This window comes from Morus notabilis, unplaced genomic scaffold (genome assembly GCF_000414095.1).
Source record: "Morus notabilis unplaced genomic scaffold, ASM41409v2 Scaffold98, whole genome shotgun sequence".
NCBI classification, from domain to species: Eukaryota; Viridiplantae; Streptophyta; class Magnoliopsida; order Rosales; family Moraceae; genus Morus; species Morus notabilis.
This window is the reverse complement of record NW_010359472.1, coordinates 807,287-820,827: the sequence shown is the minus strand read 5'-3', so window position 1 is coordinate 820,827 and position 13,541 is coordinate 807,287. Positions and strand designations below refer to the sequence as shown.

The 13,541-nt window shown below is 36.0% G+C and overlaps 1 protein-coding gene across 2 annotated transcripts in view; it reads right to left on the bottom strand.

The window, feature by feature from the left end:
* Positions 1–6,406: 6,406 nt before the first annotated feature.
* LOC21407381 (ATPase ARSA2) overlaps positions 6,407–13,541 on the bottom strand; it is a 14,995-nt gene continuing 7,860 nt past the window's right edge. For both annotated transcript variants that reach the window (XM_024163191.1, XM_024163190.1), the window contains exons 5-7: positions 12,792–12,930; positions 12,563–12,678; positions 6,407–6,850 (exon numbers count right to left, since the gene is read on the bottom strand). In XM_024163191.1, the coding sequence (XP_024018959.1) occupies positions 6,674–6,850; positions 12,563–12,678; positions 12,792–12,930 (432 nt within the window). In that variant the 3' untranslated portion in view covers positions 6,407–6,673. The remainder of the gene's footprint in view (positions 6,851–12,562; positions 12,679–12,791; positions 12,931–13,541) is intronic.

Here is a 13,541-nt window from a genome sequence, read left to right as displayed (position 1 = left end):
TCCCCAAATGTGTAAGTGCTTCAAACTAGGCTTTTTGCCTGTCCAAAGCTCATAAGGGGTTTTAGTAGTTGCTTTAGTTGGAACTCTGTTGAGTATATATGTTGCGGTCTTTAATGCTTCTCCCCAGAGTGATTCTGGCAAGATAGAATGACTAATCATACTCCTCACCATATCTTTAAGCATTCTGTTTCACCTTTCAGCAACACCATTCATGTTAGGCAAACCCGGCATGGTGTACTGTGGGACGATACCGCATTCCTCTAAGAATTTAGCAAACGGTCCTGGGCGTTGTTCACCTGATTCGTCATATCTGCCATAGTACTCACCACCACGGTCAGATATGACACTTTTAATCCTTTTGCTGAGTTGGTTTTCAACTTTAGCTTTATAGTTCTTGAGCACATCCGATGACCGTGATTTCTCATGGATGATATAAAGGTAGCCATGTCGTGAAAAATCGTTTATGAACGTTATAAAATATTGTTGACCATTCCAAGAAGCCATGGGGAATGATCCACAAATATCTATGTGTATAAGTTCTAAGACGTCTAAAGTCCTGTTGGCACCCAATCTCCTGATATTTGTTTGTTTCCCTTATGCAATTAATGCACACATCAAAATCTGTAAAGTCAAGGGGATCGAGAATCTCGCCGGACACAAGTCTCTCAATTCTCCTTTTAGAGATATGACCTAATCTCTTATGCCACAACGAGGCAGAATTCTCACTGGTTAATTTGAGCTTTACACCTCGTGTATTTACATGCAAGGATTCATTAAAAGAGGCAATTGTATCAAGCACATATAGATTATCGTAACCTGATAAAGCACTTTCTGCCTTCTCATGCTTCAACCTTTCCTCTTCTTGGACACAGTGTGAGATGAGCTCATTAAGGGACCAAAAGTCCTTTTGACAATTATAGCTCACCTTGAATTGAATAAACTGTGCCGGAAGAGAAATCAGAACCAAGTGCACTAACAAGTCCTCAGATAATTCCAACTTGAGTGCCTTCAGTTTTGAAGCAATGTGAGACATTTCTATAATGTACTCCCTGATGTTTACTTTCCCTTTGTACCTCATTGAGATAAGGTTTGCCAAAAGTGTACTAGTTTCAACCCTTTCATTCTTGGCAAACCTTTTCTCTAGATCCTCAAGAAAACCCTTAGCTATAGTAACCTTATCGGACATAGTGCCCCGGAAAGCTTCTGGAATAGCACGCTTCATAACCATCTGACTTATATGGTTTGATCATTCCCACTTTTCCATGACAGGTACTCTTATCAGTGAGAGCATCAGGTTGATCGACCCGTAAAGCAAGGTCTAGGTCCACGACTCCGAGAACGATCAAGACGTTCTCTTGCCATGCCTTAAAATTGGTGCCATTAAGCATAGGAATAGAATTTATGCTAGCAGAGATATTTGCAGCAGAACTAGAAACTGAATAGAGAACAAATCAAACAAAACAAAACAAAACTCACATAAATACCATATTATGCAAATAATAAATTCAAATAATGGTAGGGCCCATCACAAGATACCGAGCACAACATCAATATTTAGTTTTTGGACAGAAATATTAACTTGTAAGTGGTACTCTTAGTGTAGTAATCAAACACTGATAATAATATCTCGAACAAAAAATCTTCCTTTGAGCCGATTTATTATTCACATGTAAACCGAATAATCATCACATGCTTATCATCACAGGTGCGTGTGTAATTTGGCCAAATATTGACATTCTTTTGGACCAGCCAATATCCGCATGAATTACACACACATCCGTTTAATATTCTAAATTAAATTAATTTCCACAAGAGAAGTTGCTTTGGCAACATGTTGCTTCCATTAATTCATTTTAGAATATTATAAATATTTTAAGTATCAAAGTTTGAATTTAAATTACACCGAAATTGACCCAAAAAAATGACATTTTCTCAATATATATATATATAGCCGTAGGTTACACCTGCGGCTTTCTTTTCTTTACACACAGGCACAATTGGGCCTGTGACCTTGACTGCAGCCCGCAGGCTGCCTTAAGTTTCCCCTCCATTTTTATTTTTTTTTTTTTTTTTGGAGAAAGAGGAAAATATGTTAAGATTTGAGATAAATTAAAATTAATAGATCAATAGTTTACATAAGTTAATAAATAGACTAAATTATTGTTTTTTTCCATAATTTGTCTAGTTATAAACCATAACTTGACAAGTTATTGTCCATAAACCACGGTTTTTGTCCATAACTTGTCTGACTATGAATCATAACTTGACAAGTTTGTCCATAACTTATCTAATTATAAACTATAACTTAACAAGTTATGACCTATTAATTTCTATAACTAAAAATTTACCTATATACTTTCTTGAGCTTTTCATATTGACCTATTTTCTACTATTATTATTATTATTTTTTTGTCAGGGCCCAGATGGGCCCTTGTTCTTTGAGGCCCAGAGCAACAAACCCTAAGGGTCGCAATAGTTGCAACCTTGAGAAATCCCAGGCGGCCAGCAGCCGCTTTTCTCCTTATGCTACGGCTTAACAACCGCGGTTCTCCCTTGCCGGTGCAGCCTAGCGACTGTGGCAAGATTCCCACGGTGCCGGCGGCAGCCCATATTCCTTTTAACGAGATTCAACGGAATTATATATATATATATATATGTAAAAATATCCTAAATTCAACCAAAACTGAATAACCAAAATTCAATTACGTATATATATATATATATATCTAAACTTGTATCCGTAAAACCATAATCAAATCAAAAAATTTCAATTCTCAATGATTCAACATAAATAGACTCAGATATCACTTGTTAGAGAAATTGCTTTAGGGTGAAAATCTTCACCAAATATCGGATCGTTCATGTTATATCACCAAGAATTTATGATCTAAGCAGAAGCATACTTGAATCAATCATGATGGAAGTAAATCACAAGTCTTGCGGCTAGTCTTCCAAATCTACACGTAGTCATTTGGAGTTTCCTTTAGATTCTCTCTATTCTTTCTGATATGGGATGTCAGAAAATAGAATGAAAACGTACGTGTGATTTAAGGACCATAACCGTATATAAGTTAACTGCCTATTAACTTTCATTATTTCTAATTTGACCCATCATAAAAATAGAAATAATGATTTGCTCTCTACACATAAAAGACTCACACTTAATTAGATGCATTAAAGTCTAAAATAATTTAAATGAGCTCAACCTAATATGATAGCCTCTAACACACAATAATAAATATATAAGCCCACATGGTCAATTAAAACCCAACATCATCAACTCCTAATCCTATTACGTAGTTGGAAGGACATAAGTATTCATATTATTGAAATTTTTGCTACGTGATAATAGAATTTTCTTAAAAGTTTAGCTTTTTCATGATTTATTAGTCTCTTATGTGTATAGTTTATTTAAAAAATAAAATAAAATAAAGTAGAACACTTAAAAAAATCTTTTTGATGTGACAAATTTGAAAATAAATAAGGGTACATAAGTGAAAATAATATTTGAAAAGGTTGTAGGAAAAAAAAAAAACATGTTTAAGAAAAGACACATTTAATAAAGATTATTTTGATAGGAAAATTTTGAAAAAAAAAAGGTATATAATTTATAAAGATCTTATTAGCGAGCTACAAGAACGTATAAGAAAAAAGTTTAAGTAGAACACATTTGAAAAAGAAAAAAGTTACTTCAACATGGATAAATGAATTAGAAAGAAAATAAATGTTTAAGTAAGCACATACAAAAAATTAATAGGAAATTAGACAAAAAGCATGGTAATGACGAGGTATATATAAGATCTTCTCAATGAGGGGGCAGATATAAAATTTTTTGGAAAAACTACATGCAAAAAAATAAATTTTCAAAAATTTAGGGGGGCAATATATAAAAAAAGTTTAGAAAATTATATGTAATAAAAGAATCGGAAATAGTAGAAAATAAGTCAATATGAAAAGCTTAAGAAAATATATAGGTCAATTTTTAGTTATAGAAATTAATAGGCCATAATTTGTCAAGTTATGGTTCATAACCAGATAAGTTATGGACAAATTTATCAAGTTATGGTTCATAGCCATACAAGTTATGGACAAAAACTATAAATTATGGACAATAACTTGTCAAGTTATGGTTCATAACCAGACAAGTTATGAACAAAAACAGTAATTTAGCCTATTTATTAACTTATGTAAACTATTAGCCTATTAATTTTAATTCATCTCAAGTCTTAGCCTATTTTTCTCTTTCTCTCTAAAAAAAAGGGACCAAAATGCTATCTATTAAAGAGTTAAGGGACTGACCATATGTAAGTTACTCATAAAAAAAATGGCAGCAAAAATGAAAGAGGTAGTGTTCCAAATTCCATACTATGGACCTCAAAGGGTAATATTTGCAATTTTCTCTAATTTGTGTCCACATAAATTTTCACCACTTCATCCATTCTTTACTCTAAATTATTCGACCCTATATTATATGCAGTTCAAGGTTAAGTTAAATTATTTAAAAGAGAAGCACACCTATAGTCTGTCAAAAAAAAAAAAGAGCATAACCTATAGTCTAATGTTGCATTGCTACTTAGACACGTGCTCTTAATAAATATGATATTTGAACCATACAGCAAGTGTAACTTTTTTAAGAAAAAATTTCATTCCAAATTTAACAAATTACATCGTAATAGTCACAAATGACCACCAATTATAAATACATTCGACCCTGAATATCGACTGGTCCATCAGTAAAGACGGATGAAGAACATGAGTGAACACAAATGCAGAGACTCAACAAGGAAAGACCCGCTTAACACAAACAAAATCAAGCGCGACCAAAACTTGTTACAAAGAAAATCAATCAACTAAGACCAAACCCCAAATACTGGGTACATAAGCGACGTGAACTAGAGACAAATCTAGCCGTGTAAAAACATATACATTGTCGATAACTAACTCAGATAGGTGGGACACAAAGAACATCAGAATGTGTGAAAACCACTCCTATTATTATACCACAGAAACATAGCAAAAACAAGGATGCCTTCATTGAAATAAACAAAACACTACGAAAACTATGAATGACCTCAGCCAAATCCACCACAGTACGAAGACCAAAGAACCTTGCTCTGAACATTCACCGCAAAAGAATTGCTACTATCGTCGATGAAAATGAAAGCGAAAGCAACCCGAAAGAAGCCCACACACTACAGATCTTGATGCAGGAGCATACTTGAACTTAGGAGATGGCGTAGCCTGAACCTTGAAGAAGTGATTGGACCCGTTTGTTGGGTGCACCTATAGATTCGTAAGGGACTCCTCGAAATAAGGGCCCAAACTAGTAGTGTTTGGGGTGAATTCTTGAGTCTGATCCTGAGTGATGTTTAAAGGATTTGATTGTGCATCTCCCATCAATTATAACTATTTAAAAAAAAATAGTTGCGTCAATCCTATATTAAATCTACCAAAAAAATATGGCTCCTCGCACAAGCAGAAGCCACCATGCCTCCACCTCCAATACCCACTGCCCCTCCCCCAAACCATATCGACGAGGGGTCCGAAACTAAAGCAGTGGCGTCACCAAACTCCAACTCGTCGAGATCTACACCCTCATTGTCCACAGAATGTTTCTAGAAAGTACGAAATTGAATTTATTAAACTGTAACACAAACTTCTGTATATATATATATATATTTTAAAAGAAAAAAGAAAAACTTCTCTATTTTTGGGTTTAAGTAAATGGTCTACAAAGCAATTGCATAATTGCACGTCGCAGATAAACTAAATTCTTGAACAAAGTCTACATTCTCTCATAACTCACGAAACAAAGTTCTACAATAGAACAAGGAGAAAGAAAAATAAATGCTTCCAAATGTAAGGCATGTTTTGATAACATTTTCAAAATAATTTTATTTTCAGTACAAAAGTAAAAATGAAATTGTTTTTATAATAATTTTAAGACCGATTCTAAAATTACATTTGGTTAATTTTTTAAAAGATTGTTGTGCATATAATAAAAAAGTTAAATCATATTTAGTTATAATTATTAATTAATATATTATGACATTGTTGATAAGTACTAAAAAATAAAAGTAGAAAAGGAAAAACAACTTTAACCGTTTTCTAATTCCTTCACAAAAACCATTCTCATCATTTTTTGTTTTCGTTTTCGTTTTCAAAACATTTACTAAACAAACACAATTTATAGACTGTTTTCATTTTCGTGTCTCAAAAATCGTGCAGAAACGTTTTCAAAAACAATCAAAATTCAAATCTAAATGCACCTGTAAATTTCCAAAAAGTACACAACTTGTAACAGCTTTTGCTTTCCTCGTTCTAAACAAAATTTCTTGGCAATTTGCTCTGGTTGAAAATCCTGTACCAGTTCAACATTAAGCAGCACAGCAAAAAAAAATAAAAATAAAACGGGATTCTCTTCCATAGAAAAAATCAAAGGTAAAACACGTTACAATATAAATATTCGGCTTATATAAGATCTACGGTACAAATAAAAAATGCATAAATATAAAAACAAACTCAAGGGAACTGACAATCGATAATGGGCAGTAGCTAGAAGATTCAACTTCTTTTGGTAGCCCAGTATGTGAAGACGATGCCATTTGATAGGAGATTTGGATAGAATTGAAAAGGAAGCCGGAAATGCGATGATGATGGTTGAGTTGCGTAATCAAACATTTTGCTTTCCTTTTCTGAATCTTTCAAGTTCTGCCTCAGCTTCTTTTAACTGTAGCCTAAGCGTAGATATTCTTCTCTCTAGATCTTCCACTGTGCCTCTACTCTTCGAAGGTTGATAGGGTGTCACAAAGTTACTTGAAAATGATTCCAGTGCTTCAACTCCAGTAACCTACAAATCCATATCAATCCAATAAACAAGCTGACTAGCTTAAAACTCCATACAGAACAGGCAAGCTTCGGATTTCTTAATTGGTCTGACATGAAGATTTCAAAAATTTTAAGACACTAATCAGGCAAATTAAAAAGCAGGAAACCACTTCATCCCCCGTAAAAGAAAAAAGGAAATAAAAATTTTGCCGGGAAGAGCATATTTTTAGATAAGAAAAACTTTATCGATAAAGATCAATAACAAAGGCAGAGGATAAGTTATCCTCAAACCCAAGAGAAATAACAACGGTCATGTGTGACAAAACTGACCAAGAAACAGAAAAATTATAAAAAAAACAAAGTCTCAAATCAACTTCCAATTACATCTTTCCAATTCAAAATGACCAAGGAAAACGAAAATCCTTTAAAAGCCCATAACGATGCAGAGAACTTTGACTTCTCAAAATATCACTTGGCTCCAATTCCTTTTCTTCAAAAATTCTGTTGTCGTTTCCATCCACAGAGCCCATAGTATTGATAGCACCACACTATTCCATAAGACTTTGGCCCTCTTGTTAGAACCGAAGCCGAGAACTCTTTCAACCATCAAAGAACTACACTTTGCTGGAATTGCCCAACTAAAGCCAGCCTCCAAACTTAAGTTGTTCTATAGTGATCTGGCCACCCTACAATGCAACAATAGATGATCAATGGTTTCTTCATTATTCCTACATTGAATGCACCAAGACGGGGACAGCGCCAAATGGGGATTTCTCTTCTGCACCCTATCACATGTACTAATTTTCCCATGAAAGACCAACCAAGCAAAAACTTTAATTCAGTGGGGGACACAAGACTTCCAAATGGAATTAAACGGTTCAAAAACCAGAGTATCACTGTTGTCCACTAAAGAGTTAAAAAAAGAATGACAAGAAAAACTTAAAGGATCACACAACCACACTCTACGATCAATAGAAGACGATCTAAAAGAAGCAGAATTTAAAATTTGAAGTAGAGAATGCAAAGCCTCTACCTCTCTATCATTGAGGCCTCTCCTAAAACCAAGGTTCCAATTCGACTCATCGTTACTGGAGAGTGATACAATATCAGAAATGAAAGTGTTTGGAAATTCAGAGTCTAAAAAGTCGAAGAAATAAAAACTCTATTCATTTTCACACCATTTATCTTTCCAAAAGAAGATTTTGGTCCCATTTCCCAATTGCAATTTGACATTTTGAAGACAAGAATTCAGCCCATGAGAGATAAATTTCCACGGATTTCTAAAGGATCCTCTAGTCAATAGGTTCAAATCCCAACCATTAGGCTGCAGCCCATACTTACTTCTTATGACTCTAGCCCATAATGCATCTTGCTCCAAAGGAAATCGCCACAACCAAAAGAGCAACATTCTTCAACTTCAAATTTCCGATCCCCAAACCTTCCTTTTGCTTGCTCCTTGTAACAATATCCCAAGCCACCAAACTCTTCACTTCACCATCCTCCTGATTATCCCAAAGAAATGTACGCATTACCCTCTCCAACATTTCAGCTACCGCCCCAGACATCTTGAAAAGGGACATACAATAAATTGGAATATTTGCAAGGACATATTGGATTAAGGTTAGCCTTCCCTCGAAAGAAAGGACTTCTTCCACCCTTCTAATCTCTTTGACACCTTCTTGATCACTGGCATCAAAATTCTATTGGTAGAGGATTTCCACCCAAGGGTAGACCCAAATATTTCATAGGCCATTCTCCCACCTCACAACCCAACTCCAAAGCCATTTCCTCCACCAAATTAGCATTGAGGTTTATTCCCACCAAAGTGATTTTCCCATGTTAATCTTCAAGCCGGAACAGAATGTAAAAAATTTCAGGATGCTTTTGATATTTCTAACATTGTCAAAATCAGCCCCCAACAAGAAAAGTGTATCGTCTGCAAACTGAAGGTGTGACACAGATATCTCCTCCCTTTCAATTTTAAAACCCTCCACCACTCTAACTTCTAGTGCTTTATCCATTAATCTCCCAAGCACATCTGCAACAAGTATAAACAGAATAGGGGATAAAGGATTGCCTTGTCTTAGCCCCTTTGAAGCTCCGAATCTCCCACATGGTCTCCCATTAATTATGATTGAAAAGTTAACTGAATGTAGACATCCCCGGATCCGTTTTCTCCATTTCCAACCAAAGCCCTTCTTTTCCAAAACTTTCTCTAAGAAACACCATCTTACATGATCATAAGCCTTCTCAAAGTTAATTTTAAACACCAACCCCTCCTTCCTCTTTGCCCGGTATTCCTCAACTGCTTCGTTAGCCACAGACACCACATCTTAAATCTACCTATCCTTCACAAATGCCCCTTGGGATAGTGTCACTTAGGACCTCCCTCAACCTGTTTGCTAAGACCTTAGCCAGGATTTTGTAGATACCGGTCACCAGATTAATTTCTTTTTTTTTTTTTTTTCCTGTTAATATGCCGGTCACAAGACTAATTGGCCCATAGTCTTTTGACTTCCTTGAGTCAGTCTTCTTTGGAATAAGACAGATGAAGGTGTGATTGATTGCAGAGCTGATCACACCATTTCTAAAAAATTTCCCGAAGGCATTCAATAAATCTCCTTTCACGATTCCCCAGCAATCTTGGAAAAAACCTGCCGAGAAACCATCCGGTCTGGTGATTTGTCTTTGTTGAAACTAAAAACGGCAAGTTATATCTCCTCCTCATCGAAAGGCCGCTAAAGCCAACGAGCCTTGACCTCCGAAATAGCACTCCATTCGATCCCTTCGAACCTCCACGAGCTATCCTCGTTCTCCTTAAACAAGTTTTCATAGAAAGATATGATCTCTCTTTCTGTTGAAAATCCGGATTGTATAGCTGTGACCAGCTGTAGATTAGCTTCGCTTTTGTCAATCTTTCCTTATTTACTTAATTAAGAAAATCAGGAAATATGTTCCTTGATATTCTTTTAATCAAAATAGGCTAGAAATCAGGTTTTTATTCCTTAAAATAAGGTCGCAGATCATGCTCCTCTTGTATATATATATTCAGCTCTTGTATCATTCTAAATCAATTAAAAGAATTCCTATTCTTCATTCACTTCTTTATGGTATCAGAGCCAGGCCTCTGACACTGTCCAGAACCTTTTTTTTTCAATCAACTCTTCTAGAGTCCCATACACTATGGCCAAATACGGCATGGCAGCAGACCAAGAAAGCTCCACCTCCAAAATCACCTCCAATCAAGAAAATCCAGTGGCAGGAAACAGTGGAGGCACGGACAGCAGTGGGGTTTTACCAATCACAAGTCACAAGCTGAACGGGCATAATTACTTGCAGTGGTCTCAATCCGTTCTCATGTTCATTCAAGGAAAAGGGAAGGATGACCACCTCACAGGCCTATCGGCTTCACCAGGAGAAAAGGACCCTAAGTACCGAACCTGGAGGGCTGAGGACAGCATGGTGATGTCTTGGTTGATCAACTCCATGATCAATGACATTGGAGAAAATTTTCTCCTCTACGGTACTGCCAAAGAGATTTGGGATGCAGCAAAAGAAACCTACTCCAGCAATGAAAACACCTCTGAACTATTTGGTGTGGAATCCATTCTCCATGATCTCCGACAAGGTGAATCTTCTGTTACCCAATACTATAATACTCTCACTCGTTATTGGCAACAGTTAGACTTGTTCGAAAAATATACTTGGGAGAGCCCAAATGATGGAAATCGGTATAGGCAGATTATTGAGAAAAAACAGGTGTTCAAGTTCCTAATGGGACTTAAGAAGGATCTAGATGAAGTCCATGGAATAATTTTGGGCACAAAGCCTCTGCCTAGTCTAAGAGAAGCCTTCTCGGAGGTAAGAAGGGAGGAAAGCCGGAAGAAAGTAATGATGGGGACGCCAAACAATCTGCCCACAGCCCTTGCTGGGGCAATCTTCCTTGAGAAATATTGCCATGTCCTCCTCTTGGTGCTCTTATCGTCTTCTTCGTTGAAAAGTGAAGAAATTCAAGAAAGCATCCCTCTTGTTTTGTAACCCAAAGTGTCTTCGTCTTTTCTTTTGATGTTGAAAAGACCAATTTGAATTCATTCTCCTTGGCACGGAAGCTCTAGGATTGGATACATGAAACCCGTTGCAGAGCCCTTTATTTTGATCTTAGCATACATCAAAAAAGTCTGGTCAAGTGTCTCTTGAGCAATTTCCAGCAAGCCTCCACAAGTGTCTCCAATAATTTTGAGTGAAAATTCCACATATTAAGGGGAAGACCTTCAATCCCAATCCAGTTGTTACGAGCTTCGATCTAGATATAATCCCAGTGCGAGTATATGGACCAATGGTCCATCAATGCTAGGAACTTCTTATTAAAATAGAGACTGATCTCCTCCATTAAAAACTTCAACACCTCTTTGTTTTGGCACCGTGTTATTGCCCTATTTGCCGCCATGGGGATGACCTCTACTCTCCTTCTCACCCTGCTTTCGAGCGCCCTTCTTATAGCATCCCATTCATTCTCCAATTTGTTTCTATGAATAACAATTGCCAGTCTCCAAGATTTAGTTGTCGGTCTTTGAATTTCTTCTAACAATGGCTTCATAGTCTGCTGTTAAATCATGTTCTCTTGTCGTTGTAACATAGCCTGATTTCTCCATGCCCAACTCTGCTCACCTCGCTCTTCTTTGCTGCCACCAGCATTGTCTGGAACCATTTAGGCCTTTCTATTGTCCTTGAAAAAACTAGCTCTTCCCATTAGCCTGTTCAATTTATTCATCAAAATCTTCCATCTTGTCTTCTTGCTGTCTCCCGGTAGAATGATGCGTCTAACGGCTCCTCCATTGATTCTTGTGACCTTCCTGTATTCTCCCATTGCATTCGTAAGCACCTCAATCAACAAAACATATTGCGTCCCGTTGAACTACTTTTTGAAACCATCGATCCTGTTATTCTTGCACAAGAACTCCATTGTTTGACAAATCCAGATCACTGCACCTAACTCGCAAGAAATGAAGAAACTCGAGCTCGGACTCCTCTATTCTCACCGAGCCACCATCTTTACTTAGTGAGATTTTGTACATCTTTGGACCTACTCTAAACTCATGGAGAAAACGATTCAAATCCTTTTGACATCTTAACTAATCAGCTAATTTATGAATAAAATCAGTAATGAGATTGTGAACTCATCCTTCAGAATTCTAGAGAGAGGAGAGAGCTTCTCTCTCTTCAAGTTAGCAACTTCACCGGGAAGAGAGCATATGAAGTACATAAATGATTACTTTCACTTGGTACTTCTATGACTTTGCAGAGTCAAAACAGAATTAAGAGTATAGCTTTAGTTAATTTTGAATCAACTTAGATAAAAGGGAGCAACTTCAAAATGAGCTTTCTTTTTTTTTTTTTTGGAAGAAAATCCAACTTCAAAATGAGCTGAAATATGGAAAATTGTTGCCCGAACCAGTAGTACAAAGAGAAAATAGAAAATGTACAATGACAGGGCCAACTAAATATTTCCCTCCAATTCAATTGGTTATGAAACAATAGAAAGCAAGATATGTTACATACTTTAAGTAACAAATAGTTTTAGTGACAATCCCATTTCTATCTCGATGAATTTACTTTCAATGTTCTACCTTGCAAAGCTAGCTGACATATGCTTATAATAATAGGTACACTATTCATTAATATCTTCTAAGTTCCGACTCCCTTTAACTCTGAAATATAATACCATATATTTTACCTCTTGCGGCAGTAATGGCAGCTTGGTGATATGGAAATCATCATACAACATATAAAACTGGTCAACGTATTTTTGTTGCATACGCATTCTTGCTTTGAGCAATTTGGACTCAACATCTATAACAACAGAAAAGGGAACCAAATATTAGCTTCTCTTCAAAGCAACTCATTAAAAGGGAAGAAGAGAATGGTAAAGAAAAAAAAAAGAAAAGTAAAAGTGTAAGCATGACCTTCTTCATCATAAAGTACTTGGTTGATAATAATGTTGTGTGTATCAATCTCAAATTTGGTAAGTTCCTGAACCAATCGCTCAGTTTCATAGAGAGAGAGGAACTCTGGAATGCAAACACAGACGAAGGTTGTCAAGTCCTGCAAATAGTGAAATATGAGATGGACGAAGCTTTAACTTAGTACTTCAAGAATTTCAATACTCTACTCATGAAGCTATTTGAAAATTTTTCACAAGCACAATAAAATTCTTTTATTGACCACCCCTAATATTAGTAAATAGCAATGGATCTGTCAGTTTTAGTGATGCTTAGTAGAACAAATGATAAAGCTAAGTAGGTAATAACAAAATTGTATATTATTGACTGAATGAAGCTCTAAACAAAATTGCACTTCCATTTGAAGGATATAGACAAAATAGAACCCAACTGTCCAACCAGAGAAGAAATAAAGTAAAGATTTTTAATGCACCACTTTCTTATGAGAATTTTCTGTTCACTCCCCTCTCTTGCTCTAAGCTTAATGGCTAATAGAGTGCATGCTAAACGCAACAAATATTTCAAGACTGTAAACATTAGATTGGAGTTTTATCTTCACTTATACCCTTAGGTTTAACTCATAGTAAACACGATACACAGAAAGGACACAAGCTTAACAAGATAATGATTCAATGATCATGTTATTTTTGAAAATAAACTACGTAACAAGAAAACAAAAAAAGAGGGGGGGGGGGGGGGGGGGGGAGATTGGTT